The 22125-nt window shown below is 37.7% G+C and overlaps 1 protein-coding gene across 6 annotated transcripts in view; it reads right to left on the reverse strand.

Annotated features, from left to right (window-relative positions):
* Mysm1 (Myb like, SWIRM and MPN domains 1) overlaps positions 1-22125 on the reverse strand; it is a 39744-nt gene that overhangs the window by 16676 nt on the left and 943 nt on the right. For 3 of the 6 annotated variants that reach the window (XM_036177761.1, XM_036177763.1, XM_036177760.1), the window contains exons 2-11: positions 18144-18219; positions 16599-16669; positions 13826-13900; positions 13714-13737; positions 12139-12217; positions 9945-10043; positions 6833-7587; positions 3318-3448; positions 1931-2034; positions 398-475 (exon numbers count right to left, since the gene is read on the reverse strand). In XM_036177761.1, the coding sequence (XP_036033654.1) occupies positions 398-475; positions 1931-2034; positions 3318-3448; positions 6833-7587; positions 9945-10043; positions 12139-12217; positions 13714-13737; positions 13826-13900; positions 16599-16669; positions 18144-18219 (1492 nt within the window). Of the gene's footprint in view, positions 1-397; positions 476-1930; positions 2035-3317; positions 3449-6832; positions 7588-9944; positions 10044-12138; positions 12218-13713; positions 13738-13825; positions 13901-16598; positions 16670-18143; positions 18220-22060; positions 22099-22125 lie in introns of those variants that run through there. The other 3 variants (XM_036177765.1, XM_036177764.1, XM_036177766.1) reach the window with 3 other exon arrangements.

Consider the following 22125-nt stretch of genomic DNA (forward strand, 5'->3'; position numbering starts at 1 on the left):
CAATATTTGTTGCCTATGTTTCCTTTCAGGGTCCCAATTTCTATTAGCAGAAATAACACTTCAATATTTATAATTCAGTATGCATAATGTTTAGAACAGTATTTTAATTGGTTTAACAAACATCATTCAAAGGAACATTAACATTTAATGAAATGATTAGGGCATACCAATTGCTCAGTCTGGCATTTATTCTTGATTTAGAGATGGAGACAGAGCCAAAATTCTGAGTGCAAGTACCACTGATACATCCATTTTGGTTAATGGTAACTCTTCAATAAATAGTTAACATGGAAATGAGCACTCACACTTCAACAATGAAATTAGTGTAATATACAGGAATTAAAATCATGAGACAAACAAGTTTTCAAGGATAAACCACAAGTAAGGTCAAAATTACCTCAAATGTTTGCCCTTCTAAGTCTTTTGCATCACACCAATTTCCCCATGGGTCTCGGACCCTACGTCTCCTTGTACGCTATATTAAGAAAAAAAATAAAGGTAAAATGTAACAAAATTAACCTGGCAAAATCCTTAATACATGAACACACAAAACTTAAACAATAACTATCTAAAACTCTAGTTACTTAAGTATTTTAATGTCTGTTCATCAACTCACTAACTGTATTCTATTGATCATGTGTAACAGTCAGTTATTTCTCTGCTTAAAGATACTCAACTAACTTCTTGTAGCCACTAGCAGCAGCTAGCAAGGTAGGAGCTAGGTGGTAGCATCAAGGTACCACTTTAAAAAACATAGCACTGATGACTTTCTGCATTTGACTTGATTTCTTTTTTATTTTCCTTTCCATTACCATTTAGGAGCTACAATACCAGGATAAAAGTACTGTTAGGACTAGAAAGAAGCACCAAGAAAACAAACTTGTTTCCAATTATCTGTGGTAGAGAAGAAAACACAGCAAAGAATACAGGGAAAATAGCAAAATGATTATCTCAGGTTTAGAAAGGCCATTGACAAATTAATCCAAATAATAAAAAAAAAGAAAAAGAAAAAGAAAAACTACAAAATGTGTAGACTCTACAACTCAACTAGTTCTGCAAACAGCATATCTGAGGTGTTTAGAATGAACTGGCTGCCAAAGAGAGGTGTGTAACTTGTATGATCTCCAAAGAGCCACTTGAAAACAGCCTTTCTTAGGACAGCAAATTCAGGTATAGCCAAGACTTATTTTACCTGTCACCAATTTAACGTGAAACTAATGAGATCTTTTCTACCATCCTCTACCTTCTGAATGCTGAGGTTAAATGCACATGCCACCATCTCATGTTGCTGTTTTTTTTTTTAATATTTTCTTAATGTTTATGGCTGTTTTGCCTACATGTATGTCTGTGCATTATATGCATGCCAGATGCCCAGGAAGCCAGGAGACGGTGTCAGATCCTGTGAAACTGGAGTTATAAATGCTTGTGGTCTGCATGAGGTACATGCTGGGAACTGAACTGGGGTCCTCTGCAAGAGCAGCAAGTACTCTTTTTTTTTTTAAATTTATTAATTATGTACAGTGTTCTGTCTGCATGTATACCTGCAGGCCAGAAGAGGGCACCACATCTCATTACAGATGGTTGTGAGCCACCACGTGATTGCTGGGAATTAAACTCAGGACCTCTGGAGGAGCAGCCTGTGCTCTTAAACTCCAAGCCATCTCTCCAGCCCTGCAGCAAGTACTCTTAACCACTGAGCTATCTCTCTAGCACCCAAAATGTTAAGTTTATAAATCAAAACCAAGTAGCCCAAGGCCACTTTAGTAAAGATGTTTCAATAGACTTTGATAGTGATCTTGAAGAGTTTTCCAGTTTGTTTGGTTTGTCTCATACACAAAAGCAGCCAAAGAATTAAATGGCCAAGGTCAAAGACAAGAGAAAACATGTTCTTCCACTCAGTGGCCATTTGTTTAGTAAAACAGCTACTTACCATAGACTGTAGGCGCCAGGCAAGCTGGTACGCTGCTTCTGTATCTTTCCTGTCACTCACTCGTACTTTATCAACTGGTTGTGGTCTGTTATATATTGCCTGTTCTGTTGGAATTTAGGAAAGAAAAAACACATCTATTATTCTGTGAAATCTGTTAAATAGGAAGATATACTATGCTGACTACAGCTGAGCTCCCATGATTCTTATCCCACAATCATACATTTGATATGTCACTTAGTTCTCAAATGAATAATGCTGTTAATAAAATGGCAGCCCAATAAAAGCAATTATTAAGAACTAAGTAATTTGTATAACTTCTGGTGAAATGAGTGCTGAGCCCTCTTTGCTGACTTTGGCAGTTTAATACAGAAGACATATGTCATCTCTGTGGCTGAGGCTAAAACAGATGAAGTTCCCAAAGAGCTGGTCTCACCACAGAGCTTGGGGCACAAATGCGACAAATGTGGAAGACTGTCCGTTCTCAATACACAAAAATGAAATCATCTATCAGAGGCTTTCTGGTTAGCTCTCTCGCTCACCTCCAAAACCAGGGGTGGTAAGGTTCTGGTTCTTGATCACTACCTGCACCCATCACCACTAGCTTTCTTCAAAGCTCTGTCATGTGAATTCAGTGATCGGGAAGAATTCATTCTGACATATGTATACTCATCAACTTGAATCAGAAAAAAACCAAGAGTGAAAGAGTTTCACTAATTAAAAAAAATTGTGTGTGTGTACACATGTGCAGGTACGTACACGTCAAAGCCATAAGACAACTTGTGGAAGTTGGTTCTCTCCTACCAAGTAGATCTCTGTGATCAAACTCACGGCTCAGGCTTAGGGGCAAATGCCACTGAGCCACCTCACCAGCCTTGTTAAAATACTTTTGTGCTTTTATTATAATTAAATATACAAGTTGATAAGTTACTGCCTTCATTTAACCATTACTAGAAAGCATCTCTAGCAGGAATACAATATAGTAACACTTCAAATTTCAGATTTTGTTGGATCTTTAAAAATGCTCCCAACATCTAAGCTTTTTTAACAGCCATGCTAGTCTCAACCTGTATCTTTTTTAAAGTAAATAGGTTATTCTTAGATTCTCATAAATTATTTACTTTTACTTGACAAAGAACTCTTTGTTAAATTATTACTATTATGTAGATAAAATATTTTCCTTTAAAATTGTATTTTCAAAGGGAAACAGTTTAATTAGCAGAAATGTGTTTAACATCAAGTCTTAATGATATACTTATTTCATAATATTACACTTTCTCTGAATTCCATATACTTAAATCCACTTGAATTTGAACCATCATAAAAATTAATGGGTGCTATAAGGATAAAAAATGCCAAGTAAAAGATGTTGTTGGGTTTTTATTTTTACCACATCCAAAATTGATTGCTCCTATCAACTCGAGGTATGTATGAATCCGTCCAATACAATTAACATCCCCACAGTTCTTCAGGCCAGGGCGTACTGAGGTCTTATTTAAGTATTTCGGTTTGCATATTTCCCTAATTAAGAGATGGAAGTACAATTATTTTGGATGAATAGAAACATTTAAAAAGGGATTTCTGGGGAAAACTTTTAATATATGAAATACCTTAAAATTTTATTTTCACTCAATGCCTAATTGAGTAACAAATAAATACCCAAGTGTTCTTTTTTTCCACAAGTAAAATATCTTTAAATGATGTAACAATTTACAAGCACCTGTAAGTGTAATAGTGTTACAAATATTCTTCCCCAATACCAAGCCCCATACATCCCAGGTGTCCCCCAACTTTGAAATTAGCAACTTATTTTGTACAGAAGCAAATTCATTTCTACATCTGTGAATAAAAAGAGCACATGGGAATTAAAGAAATTTAGTACTGAGACATTCCCCCTACTTTTTCTTTTTTATGGTACTGGCCTCATGCTGCTAGGCAACTGTTCTAACATTGAGCTATACACTGTCCATCCCAAGACTTTCCCAGTTTTGCCAATGCTGTTAATTATTAACTCTCTCAAAAAGTTTTAAATATTGTATATTCATTTTTAATTATAAGCACTTAGTCTTTCCAAAGGAATTAAAAAAAACTCCCAATGAAATTAAAAATTCATATAATAATCATATATTTGTTTAATGTACTATGTTAGAAAACACAATATAAATTTAACAGAAACAGAGACCTTCATAAGAGTAGAAATCAATTACTGAGTATGCCAAATGCTGTACTGTTAGGTACACATAATTCTAAGAGAAAGGTTTTCCCAATCCCATCTTAGAAGGGAGCAAACAGGCTGGCCCGAATCACTACAGCACCTACCTACTTGAGGAAGCGGTAGGATAGGATTAAGATGCAGACACTGACCCCGACACTAAGTGACAGCACAGACAGTACTCAGTCCCATTTTATTCAGTAAGGACTTGTGTCCAATGTCACAGACACTGTTCTAGGAACAAGGGTCTGAGGTGAGTAATACAAAGTTCCTGTTTTCAAAGATCTTAAATTCCAATGGAGACTATCGATACATAAAGGGATAATATATATTACGTTATCAAATCACAGCGCTAAAAAGAAAAAGAAGCCTAAGTGGATGGATGGATACAGGGCAACAAACAGGCACAGTCTACTCTAGATAGGGTGCTTAGGGAAGGCCTCCCAAAATAGACAAAATTTAAGTCCATAAATCTACGAAGTCCATAGAACATGGAAGTAATTGTGATAGAGAATACTGTGACTTCTACAGAAAACTGAAATTCCAGTGTTCCATGAAAGAAAAGCAAACAAACTATACAAGTATGACAAGAAAGTAGGAAAGAGTAGAGCTACTAAAAAGTGACAGGAACCTGAAAACTGGCTTAGTCTCCATCTGCCTTATCCAATCAAGGCTTTGCAAGAAACTCAACAGCCTTGCTCACTGCTCAGACAGTAAATGTTTCTTCAATCTTCTTCCCTTAATGACTGAAATGCCTTCGGTATTCTAAGCACGGTGTAAGCAGTAGGCTGATGACAAGAGAACTGTCTTCCCACTGCCTACATTCCTGAGGGGTGAGGGGAGAAGACAAGTGACAAAACTGTAGCCTTTTCCGTGGCAGTAAGGTGCAGGACAGAAATAAACAAGGTGCCAGAAGAGGGAGGAGCTGCACACACCTCCCCTTCCCTGGGCAGAGCTAAGGTGTCAAAGGGCCAGCACTGTAATTCTGAAGGCAAAGAAGCTGTGGCCGCAGTTACAGCTTTTTAAACACTGAACCAACTCAGAAGATGAAATCGCTTCACCCTAAGTGCGACCTCATCCTCTGGGAACCTTATTTTTTCATTTGTGAAGACTGTCAAGAGAACTGAAGACGGTTTCAATATAATGCATGGCATGTGGTAGAATAACAGCGTTAAGAGTTGGTTAACGGTTTAATAAAAACTTACCCTAAATAAAACCAACTGCACCTGCTCTCATGGAAAAGAAAGTTCAAGTAGGTCTCTTTATTTTCAAAACTTTACCTTTCCTTTTTTAAAGTATTACCTGTGTTTTGTTTTGTACTTCATGCCTTTCTGTAACAATAGTTCGTAAACAGTAATCCAAATAGACTTTGTGTAGGAAACTACTGCCATATAATTTTATACTACATATGTAATTTATCCTGTTAATTTAAAATCCAAAATTTAACATAACAAATTTTGTTTAAACTAACAGTAAGTATGAACGAGTCGTGACATTTTTGAGGTCGAAACTATTTTGAAGGCCTTCAGTTTTGGCTTTTATTTCCCAAACTAAACCCAAGTATGAACAGAGATCTAATGTAATTAGCATTTAAAAACTGTCAACTAGGCAATGTGGATTAACAGAACGAGTAAGTTGGACTGATACCTTTCATGGGTCAGTGGAGGGTTGAAAGATCAAAGGCAGGCACCCTAAACCTCTATCTGAGAATTGTGCTAATCTGTTTCAAACAGCGAAGATCCCATTTGCCTACTTCACAGGACTGTTGTGAAGACTCAGATGAGAAGATACAGGGCAGCTTTCTGTAAACCACAAAGCACTACGTAAATGTCAATTGTTTCTCCTAAGCATCCCTTATTCTTATGACATCTTAGCCAAGTCGGTTCTTCAGTGCTTTCATCAGTGCAAAAACGCTTTTTTTTAGAACATGGCTGTCTTTAAAAGCCAAGTAAGTTAATGTTACCTGAGTGAAATGAGAGCTATTTAACATGTTCATCTTCAGTAACATTTCTAGGTTCTAGCAGAAAGTCACTGCAACAGGACAGGAAAACCCTTGACAGAAGAGAAAATAAAGGACAACACAGAACCCCCACCCAAAGAATTGGAAGCACTCTAAAACGTTAATAGCAACTATGGATGCCCAAGGCTTATTAATAAGCTCCCATGAACAAGTCCAGTTACTTTCAGCATTATTTAGGTTAATAAGGACTGAGGTCTTTGGTTTAATAATTGAGCTTATTCCACTTCAAAGTCACAAGCATTGAAAAGGGAATTCTGAGACTAGTCTGCAATATAGCCATGTTTAATGACACTCCTGTCTCTATGTTTGTCCTCCTTTTATACTCAAATCTGTGTGAAAACTGGAAATTCTCTCCTTTCCCAGACAGTAGTGTTTAGTTACAGCTTCCCAACACTGCCCCAAGAAACTGCTGCGCCCCCCCCCCCCCCCCGCCATGGTCACTCCCTTGTTCCCAGGCTCACACATAACACAAAGACAGATGTATTATGATAGCAATGGATGACCATTCTTACCAGTTTTACAGAGGTTCACTATGAGAAACTTCAAATCTTGACTACTGAAGGAGGATATGTGAAAGCTCTTTGGATCTCTAGCAAATCCTCAATTTTGCATGGGCCTAATCAACATACTTCAGTGTATCAAGTTTTTAGAACATATGCAATGTAATTCTTACCACTGATCCAAAATGTAGTTTCTAATTTTCAAATAGCGTTCTGGTGTTTTAGTTTGGCGCCCTTCAAAAAACTCAGGAATTGCTTGCTTTTCTTCGTCTTGAATGATATTTCTATCTATTTCCACTTCTTGCTCTGGTGGCTTAAGCTCTTCTCCCTCATGGCTTTCCTCCACCATTGGGAAAGGAGGCAAAAGCATTTCATTTCCACTTGAATCCTGCTGACTCTCACAGGACTCTGGAGAAGGGGAGTGCTTGGATTCATCTGCTATTTCTTTTCCATCTTGCACATTGTACTCTTCAGCCAGTTTATTGTACGTCTCACTTAATTCAACTGAGTTTTTGCCATTATTGTTCTGTCTTACAGCACACGATGTAATTGCTGAGCTTGAACATTCTTCTACTTCACTTTGCTTCATGTTCTGAAGATTCTCCCCAGAAGATTTAGCTAGCAGGCCTTCTGAGCATATGAATTCTCCTTGGTTGGCTTTACAAATTTTACTATTAGGAATGTCTATAGTAAGATGGTTGTCAGAATTCTTTTGTGGAGTTTGAGAAGTCAACTCATCCAGTTCGTCTGTGATGTCTACATCTTCATCATCAGATAACTTCTCAATTTTTACAGCATTCAAGTTAGGATCAGCACGTCCCCTTAAACATGATGCTGCCCACACCTTTGTCCTTTCATCTTTATTTTTAACCTGAAGATCACTGCTGCTCTTCTGAGTTGGTGTTTCTTTCTCTGTACTCCACTTTACCTTATTAAGAATCAAAATAGCATCCACATAATATTAAGATTTTAAGTTTAATCACCTTACACAAAAAAATAGATAAAATATTTTTTAAACGAAGTACATGTTAATAGCCATTATATCTTTACTTCCTTTTTTTTTGTTTTGTTTTGTTTTTCAAGACAGGGTTTCTCTGTAGCTTTGGAGGCTGTTCTGGAACTCGCTTTGTAGACCAGGCTGGCCCTGAACTCACAGAGATCCACCTGGCTCTGCCTCCCGAATGCTGGGATTACAGGCGTGCGCCACCACCGCCCAGCCTTTACTCGCTTTTTAAACATCCTACAGAACTTGTACACAGAAGAGCCGTTCTGAAGCTGTGGAGCTTCACAATGGATTGTACACTTTCATTATTGACTATATTTCTAAGCACTTACCCACTACCAAAAAAGAAAACACCCTGACAAAGTTAGAACTAGAAAAAAAAAACTTTTTTTCAAGACAGGGTTTCTCTGTGTACTGTACTGGAACTCGATCTGAAGACCAGGCTGGCCTTAAATTCAGAACTCAAGAGAAGTCAGGCTTTTGCCTGCTTCTGCCTCCCAAGTGTTGGGATTAAAGGTATATGCCACCACTGCCTGGCAGCAATTAACTTTATATCCATCATCCGCACTCAGTTCATACTCATCTTCTAATATTTAGCCTTCCTTGTGCTCTTTTCAACATGTTATACTGTACCCATGCATACATTTGCTTACATATTCATATATTACTGACTAGGTCCCACATATGAGAGAATACCCAGTTTTTGTCTTTCTGAGATAGTATGGGTTGCTTAATACTACATATACATTCTAAGTCTATCCATCTTTCTATGAATTTTATAATTTCATTTTTCTTTAAAGCTGGATACTATTCTATTACACACACACACACACACACACACACACACACACACACACACGCCAAAGTTCCATTATCCAGTCATCTGGTGATAGACAACTAGGATGACTGCAGTTTTTTGCTATATTGAGTAAAGCACACCTAACAGACACATTATTTACATTAGAAAAAAAATGTCATTTAAGGCATTTCCAAACATCACATTTCCAAATATACTCTCAGGCCTCAAATAAACACAGTTATAAATTCTAAATATCAAAACTACACTGGGGCTGGAGAGAAGGCTCAGCATTTAAACATTACTGGCTGCTTTTCTAGAGGACCCAGGATTGGTTTCCAGAACTCACATAGAAGCTCACAGCTATCTATAACTCCAGTTAGAGAATCCAATGCCCTCCCTCTTCTGGTCTCTGCAGGCACTATAGACACTGTGGTCTGCACACATACATGTAAGCAAAACCCCCATACATATAAAATAAAAATAAAGTATCCTATTTTTTTTTAAATGCACACAACTAAATACAGAACAAATTATTTGAAAAATTAAGGAACTAGATCATAACTACTTTCTGAGCACAGTGATTAAGATTTTCAGACAGTCTTTGTAACAATAAAAACCTGTCTGTTTTAGGAAGATTTTGTAATCCTGTGTTAGCATATATACCCCTTAAACTCTAAAAATTTTCACAGGTTTCTTCTACAGCACAAATATTTATAGAAAAATAGGTATTTTCTAGAAGAAGTGTTAGGCTGCTAACCACTGCCTGTCAGGAATACTATTGGCTTTAAAGACTGGAATGAACAACTACTTTCCTGTTTAACACAGCAACACCCAGAACACTCAGAGGTGCTGGAGCATGGCAATATGCATCATCAGCTACAATGTGCTCAGCTTCATTCCTAGTCACCCATCATGAGCTGCAGCTAGGACATGGTTGCTCCAAACTGTTTTTAAAAATTAAAAAACAAAAAGCAAATAAACAATCCCACAATCCACTGGGCCAGACAGAGGACTTAATGGGTAAGCCAGGCTTGACAAGATGAGTTTGATCATTAGTGCCCACCCACATGGTGAAAGACCAGAACCTATTCCCAAGTTGTCCTCTGACTTCCACACTCCTTCCATGGTACACATGCATGGCCACATACACACATAAAATAAACGTAATCCATATTTTAAGGATCCAAAACACATGTTATAAGTATAAACTACTTTAGCTATAAAAAGTATTAACAATAAGACTACTTAGATGGAGGTGATGATGCACACCTACATCTCAGCATTCAGGATGACTGTCATATTGTTCTAGGCCAGCTGGGGCTGTATAGTAAGATCCTGTCTCAAAAACAACAAAAAACAAACAAGCAAACAAAACCCCCCAAAACCCAAAACAGTCCAGACTATACTGTCTATATTGAGTATTTGTTCTTACTAACTTCATCCAAAATTTTATTATTATTTAGGATATCTGTACTCTGCTTACCTTATTTTTAAAGTACTGTCTGGCGTAACTCTTCACTTGTAAAACTGTGCGACTCTCAACTAGTGTTGCGATTTTGGTCCACCTTCGGCCAAATTTAGCCTGTTATCAAAATGGAAACAAATTTGCTTTGGAGTCCTTACTCAGTAATATTTCAAACAGTAACCACAAAATGAAACCTGATTTATTAGACTATGCTTTTAAAAATCAAAGCCCATGTTTCTTTGACTCAAGAGTTCCGAAAACTAAACAAAATGACTTACAACAGCCCAAAAGAGAAGTAGGTGACATTTTTTAACGTTTTTCTTACCAAATCAACTGGACACATTCTACACTAATTGCAACTTTTAAACTCAGACTTTATACTCTACAATACCTTTTAAGTGTCCTATAGCAAACACTCTAGAGGGTACACAGTGCAGTGACTTTCAAAACTCAATGACAGATGAAGTAGACCAAGGACTCCCTTCTGGAGCCAAAGGCTACACCACACCCTGGGCGTTCCCATGGAGATTTCATGTGCAAAAGAGAAAATACACAATTCTAGATACATGGTGGACATTTAGACACCAAGTCTAAACTTTATTTAGCACATAAATCTTCACTAACACAAAATACTTCCCACAGTAGATCAACAACACCCCTCCCCTCCTTTTTGGAATTCTTAAAATCATGAAAAACAAAACAAAATACTACTAAATACAACTCAGAAAACCCTCCCCAGACTCATCTACAGACCAAGTAGCTATATCTTGTGGTAGTAAAATATCTTTAAAGATCTGACCCAGATGGTGGAGCTTCATTTATACACTTATTTCTGTTATTCAGATGGGCAATATGTTAAAACTCAAAGTACTTCTGAGAAAACTGTTACAACTTATTTAAGAGTAACACCTAGCTAGTATAAACTAACTGAGTAAGTTCTTTTTACTGTGGAGTGAAGGCCAATGACTTGGTATCATGAAACACATTTAGAGACAGAAGAGACCTGGATAAATTGAGATCTTTTGGGATAACGGGGCTTGAACACTAAGAAAATGAACGACGAACTAGCAAGAGGAGCAAGGAAAACACCCACTAGTTTCAAAGTGCAGAAAGATCTACCCCCACAGTAAAGAAACTGGAGGAATAAAAACTTTCCTTCACCATCAGCACCACCACATTCCCTCCCAAGCCTGAAACTGTATCAATGGGTAAAAGTGGGCAACACAACAAACAATTGCCCAATAAATCAAAGCCTTTTCTTCTGTAGGAAAACATTGTTTAAATTATCTTACTGTGTACAAATTTCTATACATCTATATAAATAAGTTCTCTTCTGCTTATATATGGAGCAAACATCCCTAGAAGGATATACAGAGAAGAGCTAATTGATGACCGGAAAGGAGAGCGAGACTTTAGGTAAGTGTGAGTTCTGAACACACAAACGGGTCGCTATAACCATCACTAATGCCAACAATAAAAACAAAAGCAGAACTTTAAGTTCACAACCTATGAACTTGCAAATATGAGCATATGCATATTTAGTCTTTGATAAGTGGCAAACATCGAAGTTATCTATCCTAAATAAATTGTTAATTAGATTGACAGACAACAGAAAAAAGCCAATATAACTATCATCAGTATAAAAAAAGAAAGGAAGAAAACCTCCAGATAGTTTATGTATTTGTATTAAAACCCTGTAATACACAGCTGCCATGCTGACTAGAAAAATACCAACATATTTTACTTCTCATAATTCATATGTATGTAAATAATTCATTTATTCAAATGCTCTATACATATCATATACTACCTATATAATTTATATACAATCTCAAAATCAAATTTAGTATAATTGAGCCACATGTACCCTAAATGGATATATACAACCTACTCTTGATAGTTTAAAAATTGTTATTTTATTAAACATTTCTCCATGTTATGAAGTATTTTTAGTATTTGAATCACACACACTTTTTATTCTTCATAACTTATCCTTTTAAAAAGATTTCAGTGATACATTCATACAAAAAATGTTTCTGGTCTTCAAATATATGTTCTGAAAAATGTGGATTATGCACAATGCTAAATAGTTGAATGAAAAAGAAAGAATTCAGCTTATCTCCTATTGCAAATACACAAAGTTGTTTTTTTTTTTTTTTTTAATTTGGCTTCTAGAATAGTTTTACCTTAAGTTAAAATATTCTCTACTTACCAGCCCTTGTTCAAACAGTTCTTTTTCCTCTATTGTCCACTTTACTGAATAACTGGCTGGTTTTGTAGGAGAATGTACCCTGAAAGAAAAAAGAGGAATTGCAAAAAAAAAAAAATTCTGAAATGGAACATTCTATATTTATGCAGCTAAAGGTTATAGACCAGTAGTTTTCAACCTTCCTAATGCTGCAACCCTTTAATACAGTTCCTCATGTTGTGGGGACTTCCCCCAACCATAAAACTATTTTCATTGCTATTCTGTTATGAAGCGTAACAATATGTGTTTTCTGTTGGTCTTAGGTGATCCCTATGAAAGGGCTGTTGGAACCTCCAATGGGCTGCAACCCACAGGTTGAGAACCACTGTTACAGACAGTCACTTGGCTAAAACCAAGACTTCTAGTCTACTAAAAAAGGAGGGGAAAGAGGCAGCTACTGCAGCTGGTACCTGGAACGTAAGGTTTACCTATTCCTTATCTCTACCAGAATGGGATTGAAAAAAAATTTATACACACACACACACACACAAATACAATCCTTGCATCTGAGTGAGGCCAGCACTAAAATACATCAAAAGAAGTCTCTCTGGTAACAAGTAGGCCTCCTCAGACTGAAAACAAAGAGCAGCCATTAATATATTCCCGAAGCCTAAGATTTTAAATCATAAAACTATGGCATCACATTTATTGCTTTTAAATTCTGTATCACACGAAATTAAAGCATACCAAGGAAATTCTTCAATTTCATCAAGCATCCAATCCTCTCACTAACGTCACTTTGTTTATGTAGCAAAATACAAAAGCCAAAAAGTCTGCTCAGTGCTCAAACTTGTGTTTATAAATAATGACCATTTTTCCAATTAAAAAGGCTATTTGTAAAACCTTTAATTTTTCTAGAATCCTTTGAGACAGGATGTTGCTATATAGTCTTAATTGGCCTAGAACTCACTATGTTCAAGCTGGTCTTGAACTTGTAGATTCTGATTCTGCCTTCCAATTATTGGGTTACAGGCATGAACCACTATGCCCAGCCCAATTTTACTAGGTAATTTTCAGAAGTCACAGATGCAAATGAAATTGTACATAAGAAATTTAAAATTATCAGACAGAACAGAAATGAAGTCAATTAATAATATATCTTTATGATAGGATGAACTGCTGATAGAAAGATATTTAAAAAAAATTCTGGCAAAGAAATGATGGCACAAATGTATATATTCTAACATCTGTGCCAAAACCATCTTTAAAAGAAAAATCCTATCCTTTGAATCAAGAAGGCTTTCCCATTGACTATATCTAACTGTTAAGAATTTTCTTGTAATTTTTAACTGATCTGAAAAAGGTTTTAAAGGGGCTCGAGAGATGGCTCAGTAGTTAACAGTATTCAATTGCTTACACTCCTACCAGGCTACAATTGCCTGTAACTCAGCTCCAATGGACCTGACATCTCTGGTTTCCATAGGCACCTGCACTCACATACCTATACCCACACAGGGACACAAGTGAACACACATAATTAAAAGTAAAAAAGATTTTTATTTTTTTAAAAGGCTTTCAAAATAGAAAATAGGTACATACATGATTTTTGCTGTTTTCTGCAGACTGCACAAGAAAAAAAAAATAGGAAGCTTGTGAAGAAGTTCCTAAATCTGCAATTCAAAACTTGTAACAGTACTATAACTGATTTTACCTGTTTGTGTATTTCTTATCATCCTTTTGATTAACCCAGAATTTTCCTGGAAGTGATTTATTAGACAAATAATACCTATATAATTATTAAGGAAACTTAAACAATATTAAAGTCACAATTCTTATATAATATCAAGTAGGCAGACTGGTGAAGACATTCAAACACAATCAAAAACTATTCTTCTTGAAGCTTGCCCAGGGCTGTGAGTCCATGCTTTACATGTTACCTGTAGGAATGATCACATATCAAAACACAATACCTGTATCACAGCAATGCTGGTTTCCCTTCTCTTCTCTATCACAAGTGGCTAAGAAAAGTAGTTCAATCTTTTTCTTTTCTAAAATAGGAATAGTAAAATAGATGAATTTGTTGTGCTGGCTAATTTGGGAACCACTGTTTCCATATTTTTTAAAAGTCACAGTACAGAGCTCAGGACTCTTCTACACACTAATACAAACAACATCAATTTTGCTAAGAAACGGCCCCCCTCAGCATTGCTGGAACTAGCTGCTAGAGTCTCCTGGCAATTGGACCAGGACTCAGCCTGAGTACATGAACTGGCTTTTTTAGAGCCCATTCCCTATGGTGCCATGCCTTACTCAGTCTTGATGCGGTGGGGGGGGGGATGCTTGGGCCTGCCCCAACTTTGTATTCCAGCCTATGTTGAATACCCAAGGGAGGCCTTACCCCCAATGAGGAGTGGGTAGGGGTGGGAGAGGGGGAGGTGGGAGGGAGTGGGAGAAGGGGAAGGAGGGGGAACAGTGGGCAGTATGTAAAATGAAAAAAAAAATTTTAAGTAAACAAGTAAACCTTAACAAAAAACAAAAAACTGTTCTCTAAGTCTTAACTATTCTTTATTTAACAAATATCAACTACATGTCATGTTAGGCTATGTACTAGAGACAAATTATACATATAAAATAAAGGTTCTCCTTATCCTCTAAAATATATTGAGTCTAAATGCTTATGCTTAACTCTTACTTGTTTCTACATCTGGAAGTAAACAAGTGACTACTTGAGTGTTCAATAACTTAGAATTGCATTGTTCAATATTGTGGCTACTAGTCAAACGTGTAGATCAATCATCTGGAATACAAGTAGCATTAACTGAGATATAATGCTAAAATAAAATGTATCGCGGATTCCAAAAACTTAGTATAAAATATCAATGATGTTTTCATTTGGGGATGGGGACATGGCTCAATCAGTGTCTGCTGTACAATCCTAAGTATTTAACAAGGATCCCTAGGATCCATGTAAAAAGCTAGGTGCGTTAGTTTTGTGCACATATAATCCCAGTACTAGGAAGCAAACGTGAGTGGATCCCTGGAGCTTCTGACTAGCTAGCTAGTCACATCAGTGAGCTTCAGATTCATAGGAACCCTCGGCTCAAAAAAATAATTTGCAGAGTAAATAAAGAAAACACCTGAAGTCAACCTCTGGACTGTGCACATACATGCACATACAACATGTGCATGCTCATGCACACACACAATCACACAAAGAAACAATGTTTTCATATAAGCTAATATTTTAAATAAGATATGTTGTAAAAAATTCTATGATATAAAAATTCATTTATTTTAATTGAGGCTACCAGGAAATTGGAGATTATATGTGCTGCTCATTAAAAAAAATAATCTAGGCAATATCTGGGGAGAGTTATAGAGTAAGGGGCTAACCAATGGCAATTAAAGATATAGAAAACATTCTTAAATGAACAGAAGCAGTTGGGAATAAAATAACAAACTCTGGATTAAGCAGTGGACAGAGAGGGCTGGAGAGATGATTCAGCAATTAAAGAACACCAACTGCTATTGCAGAAGACCTGAGTTCAATTCCAGCACCCCATGGCGGCTCTTGATTCCAATTCCAGGAGATCTGACCACCTATGGTCTCCACAGGCACAAGGAACACAAGAGGTTCACAGACATACATGCAAACAAAAATGCACATGTAAATAATGATAACAACAATAATAGTGGACAGATATCCATAAAATGCATATGAAAAAGTTAAAAATAAGACACTATTCGTTAGTAATCTTTTTTTTTTTTAGTTTTTCGAGACAGGGTTTCTCTGTAGCTTTGGAGGCTGTTCTGGAACTCGCTTTGTAGACCAGGCTGGCTTTGAACTCATAGAGATCCACCTGGCTCTGCCTCCGAGTGCAGGGATTACAGGCATGAGCCACCACCGCCCAGCTCATTAGTAATCTTTAAAAGCCAGAAAAATCAGAAATTACTGACGCCCTCTCAATTGACATAAGAAAAATGAGTCTAAAGAAGTTTAAACTGAAGACAATCAGGATAAGCAGTCAGCTGCTGAGCCACAGTTAAAAACCTACAATCTCTGGGGTGGGGGTCAATTATATTTTGTTTTTCATTTAAAATTCCTCTCATATAAAATCTGTAAACTGCAGAGTATAATGTGAAAATTTCCACATGTTCTAACTGTGTGCCTCATAAGTATCTCTGCGTTTTAGCTTTTATTACTTTGAAAATGTAACCTTAGAATTAAGGTTCTGGCTTAAATATTTTACCATTTCTATGCAATATGTACTCTACATGTAGACATGGCTGACAACAAAAACACTGTGTCAGTCTCAGATGCAGCAGTAAAAGATGCTCCTTTTTGCATAGATAAGTAACATGAAATTACACAACGGAAGTCTGTGGCGAGTCATCTAGTAATTACAGAGGCCTCTGCTGCAATGTTTTCACTGATCCACTTTGAACCCTGAAACCTTTACTCTTCTCATAACGATGAAGGATACTCTTCTTCCAACAGCATTTTCTCAATGACAGCTCTGTTCTCATCACTGATGGTGCTATCCAGAGTCCAAGGCTATTTAAAAGAAACAATGGAATGTATAACTCTATATATTTCATTACTTAAAAAGTTATCTTATTTCGTTGAGTGAAATAATATAAATGATAACAGCTACAACTCAATGAGTGAGCATACAGCCACATTTTGATTTCCACAACCACTCTGAGACAGGCATACATAGTCCATAGAGCCATCTGCAGCATTGGTGTCATTTTAAGTGGAAGAGAAGAAACCTCACATTAAAGCCTGTTGGATTCCAAGGCTCATACCCTTACCTGTAAGCAGTAATAATTGCTGCCATGTACAAAAGAACACCTAGACTTCAGGCATTTTGCTGAACACTTAATCTGTTTCCCAAACTCAGTTCTGTTTTTCCTAAGCTACATCTCATTTCAATTCTCAAAGTCACAAAATTTTTAACTCCTATCCCTTTTTTAAGCTTCGGACTATTATGTTCACTACCCACACAAGATCTCCCTTTGAATGTCTAACTGGCTTCTCAAATGAAACACATTCCAAACAGAATTCAGTATCACCTGTCTCCACCTGCCTTTCCAACTTTGCAAAGAGCACTGTCAACCACTTAAACAGCCAGGAGTCATTATGGATTCTTCCCTTTCTCTTCCATCCCCACATGCAACCTACTAAACAGCTCTACCTTTCAACTCTAATTTAAACTGGTCTAATTACACCTCCTCTGGAACATACAGGACCAAGCCACTACCTAAAAGCTTGCTTGGATTATTGCAAATGGTTCCTAATCAGTCCCTCTGTGTCTCCCTAGTCTTTCCTTTACAACAGCATCCAAAGCATATTTGACAAAAATGAATCCACTAGTATGTACTGAAAGTTATAGAAATGTTTCGATGATGTCTTAGCTAAACAAAATTTAAACCCATAAGTATAAGTGAGTGCACTCACTATTCCTTCTGCCTGGCATGTTAGTTTTTTGTAATTCATTTATCCATTTGTTACATTTCAACTTAAATGTCAACTCCTCCGTCCTTTATTGACTTTTCCTCAAGTATTTTCCCACCCTACTAACCTCAGTCAACACTGCTTATTTCTTTCACAATCTACATGGTTTGTCTGCCTATTTATTACCAGACTCCCGTTTTGTCTATAGACTCCATGAGAGCAAAGTCAGCTATCTGATGACACTTTGAGTGTTAACCTGCCCTACCGTCTAGTATGGTGAGTATGCAGTTACTGCTAAATGAAGACGTGAACTCTGTGATTATGCCCATCTTTCACTTGAGGAAATGTGAGGAATGGTAAAGACCTACACCTAAATCAAACTCAACTAAATTTCTAAATTTCTCAAGAGATCATTTGTTTTAATAGTTGAAAAAAAGGTTCCTCTATTTTTAATGGACGCGTTTCCATATATTACCTCTGTGATTGTAGAGAATTAGACTTAGTTAAAAAAGAAAAGAGGCACTCTGGACAACTAGCAGCAGTGTGAAGTCACCTGACTTAGCATACTTACAAGATAGCCATTCTCCCTTCTCCATGTTGAATCAAGATAGTGATCGTGAAAAACTGATGCTGTATTTTCATCATTTCTGTAGTAATACAAAAATTAACAAAAGAGTGATATTATGTTCATTTATGGCTATAACTCACACAGGACGACAGGGGCCGGCCAGTTGTTGATGCTAAGCAAATAGCTTCCCTCCTTTACAAAAGGTGAACACTACAAGTACCTGCTCTGCCTGGTAAGCCTGTGGGGGGAAACTGATGCAGTACAACAGACACAACGCGCTGACACCATTTGAGCTTTGGCTGATTAAGTGTACATGTGCACACATAAACGCTATAGCTCAACCTTTTAGAAATACCAAGGCTGCAAACCTCACCACTCTCAAAATGAAGAAACTAAAAAGTACTGAAGGAATTTAGTAATAACTTAATTTTAAAAGTAATTTGATTTGGAAGTCTCTGTATCCATGAAAGATCAAAGTTTAATTCTGTCATTTTTTTCCATTGAAATAATAAGTACAATATATGTTTTACTTGCAAGACTGAAGAGTCAGGTTTTGGAGGGTCTCAAGGTATGAGATAATAAAATTCAAACATACAAAAGGCAAACATTAAATTTATGTTTCCTAGTGAAATTATTGACTTTTCCTGATCTAACCTAGTGCTAAGACACTTTATGAACTGAAAGCATTCTCTCAACTGTTGATACCGAACAGCTTTAAACTCATGTCAACCGGGAGTCCAAGGAGACAAATAAGGCTTCTACGACTTTGTCTGCAGAAGGAAACCTTTGAACAAACAACTAGGTCTGCCAAGAATGCTAGAGGTGGGCTTATCATTTCCAGTTCACTGCAGAAATCTTTTCACAATATACCACAGTGAGGACTAACAACATAACACTGTTGTTATGCATCTGAACACTTGTCTGAATCTCCTTTACATGAGTAAGCTTAAAACAACCTTTCCTCCCAAGTTTGCCAGGCTTCCAGTTTCCCCTCTTAGCCCCTGAAACCTCAATCTTCTGAGTGGTCCAAGCCAGAAATCTAAGTTTGCTCCTTTTTCTTCACAACCCAATTCAGTCTACCCCCTTTCTTACACTGTTTCCACTATCTGTTCTAAGGGCCCACAGTTCTACACCTGAAGAGCCTTACTGGGCCAATGCACAAGAAAAAGCTGGCAAGCCATCAGATCATCTTCCTTCACTTTTGTCCATTTATCTCTATCAAACACACCCATAAGGTTTATTGTCTGTTCCACTTCATTTTTGGTTTTTCGAGACAGAGTTTCTCTGTAGCTTTGTGCCTTTCCTGGAACTCGCTTTGTAGACCAGGCTGGCCTCGAACTCACAGAGATCCACCTGGCTCTGCTTCCCGAGTGCTGGGATTAAAGGCATGCACCACCACTGCCCGGCTGTCTGTCCCACTTTTATGACAGCAAGGACTTTATTTTCACATAGCTGTGTCACCCCAGGGTGACATACAGAATGTAATTAACAGTTGAATGAATGAGTAAACAAGGCAGGTGGGTAATGGACTCGAGGTCTGTAATAGTTAAGGAATGAATACTTTACCACAAAACTATCCAGGCACAGTGGTACTCAACTGTAATCCCAGGACTTAGGAGGTAGAGGCAGGAGGATCAGGAGTCAGTCCAGTACACAGCAAGGCCAGCCTGAGCTCTATGAGAATCTGTCTCAAACAAAACAAGATGACACAATAAAAAAATAAACAAACAAAAAATCTTTACTTTCAAACCAATTGGAAACTGAAGGTAATAACATAATCAAATTTGGATGTAACAAAGACTTAACTTTAGGGGGAAAGGGGACCAAGAAAAATAGTGGTAGAGGAAATAATTATAAAAATACCACAGAAATACAGCAATGAAAAAGCAGTGTGAGCAAGAAGAGTCTTGTTGAGAGGACACTTACTACCAAAGGGCCTTTAATAACTGACCTGACCAGAGGTGGGTAGAAAACAGGGTGACAGAAGGGAGGGAGTTCAGGTCTGTGCCTTGAGACTTACTACCGAAGGGCCTTTAATAACTGACCTGACCAGAGGGGGGGGGGAACAGGGTGACAGAAGGGAGGGAGTTCAAGTCTGTGCCTTGAGACTGGCGAGATGCTGCTGCCATGTACAGAACAGGGACAGCTGAAAGACAGATTTTTTTTTCTTTTTCTTTTTCCCAAGACAGGGTTTCTCTGTGTAACAGCTCTGGCTGTTCTGGAACTAGCTCTGTAGACCAGGCTGCCCTTGAACTCAGAGATCCACCTGTCTCTGCCTTTCTAGTTCTGGGATTAGAGGTGTGTGCCACCATGCCTGGCTACGAGACAGATCTTAAAGAGGGAAGTCGATAAAGTGATGCTGAGGTACTTGTGAGAGACACACACATGCTGGTGGCTTCCAATTAATAAGAGTCCTGATCTGAAGCTCATAGGGAGAAGTGGGTCAGTGAAGGATTAGGGAAAGCAAGTATTAGGTGGAATTTAAGGAACTGTATCTTTCTACATCAGAATGGCAGATAGCAAATCAACTTAACAGAAATAAGTCAGGAGAGATGCCAGGCTCAGAGATATCACTAGATCTCTTGCAAAGAGCATTAAGTCTTATGGAAAAACACCTTTCACCAACAAGGTCTCTAAAAGCATACAGAAAAGGAGGATGAGAAGAAATAATAGTTGAAGAAAAACCAAAACGCAATGTTTCATTTTTGTACCTAGCTTTCAGTACATGCTTAAAAGCATTATGTTTCAAATTAATCTTCAAGAGTTCCTTAAATACTTTTGTCCCCTGTAATACCACACCTTAAAGGGCACCAGTCACAATCAATTCAAGATGATTCTAACTCCAGCATTACAGGGCACCATTCCGTCAATAATGCTCCTTAAGCAGTGGCTTACATCAGGAACCTTCATAATCCTGTGTGCATGGTGAATGAGGAAAAAAATAAAAAAGGAAGGACGTGGCTGCTCCTAAGTATGGTGGAGGAGAAAGTTTACTGTAGATAAAAGGGAGAGCATGCGCAGAGGTGGAAACATCTGGGAAAGTCCAGAGTGGAACCATGTGAGGAGAGAAAGAGAAGGGAGAGGAGCCTCCAACCAAGAGTAAAGGGTAGACCAAAGGGCCAAGAAACCAAAATGGCTGGAGGAAGGGAAGTCCAGCCCTAAGGCTGGAGAAGTTTAGGGTAGGGCCCAGGGTATGCCAGCCATAGCTTGTAACAGGTAAGGACTGAGGGATGCTAGGAGAACCCGGTGGAGGTCCCGGGTTGGGGGTGAGGATGGTATTTTCTTGTTTTGTTTTTTTTCCTTTTTCGAGACAAGAGATTTTTTTGTGTAACAGTCCTGGCTGTCCTGGAACTCACTCTGTAGACTAGGCTGGCCTCGAACTCACAGAGATCCACCTGCCTCTGCCTCCCGGGTGCTGGGATTAAAGGTGTGCACCACCACTGCCTGGCTAATGTTAATGGGCACCTTAGCCATTTGTCCTGGGTTTGAGACCTAACACACAAAGTTAACATTACAAATGCCACCAATAGACTCTTGTTAAGAAAACAGTACAACAAGAAACAGGGAGAAAAACAAAACACAGCCAGAAAAGTTAAGATAAACCTACGAAAATGGCATAGAGCCAATGCTCTCAGGTAATGCCAACTGAACCCAAAGTGAATTCATTCTTTTATGAATTCCAAGCAACTGTCCTTGCCCACTTAGCTCACAGACTTAACAAGTCTTACTGACTTACTTAAAAACCTCAAACTCACAAGCACTTGTTTACCAATGTAAAGAACTGTTTTTCAGGCTACCCCCAATAGCTTTGGAATTGTTCTGCTGAAGAACTTCAGAGAAAAAATAATCAAATGAACTTAACTACCCCTCACGTTATTATCACCGTTGTAAGAGTTCATAAATGTTCCTTATTATGGTACCTCATAGGGCAGGACTGGTACTCTATACAGTTGAGCAGCTCTCCTGTCAGATGAATTACACGAGA

Source organism: Onychomys torridus, chromosome 2 (genome assembly GCF_903995425.1).
Source record: "Onychomys torridus chromosome 2, mOncTor1.1, whole genome shotgun sequence".
Taxonomy (NCBI): domain Eukaryota; kingdom Metazoa; phylum Chordata; class Mammalia; order Rodentia; family Cricetidae; genus Onychomys; species Onychomys torridus.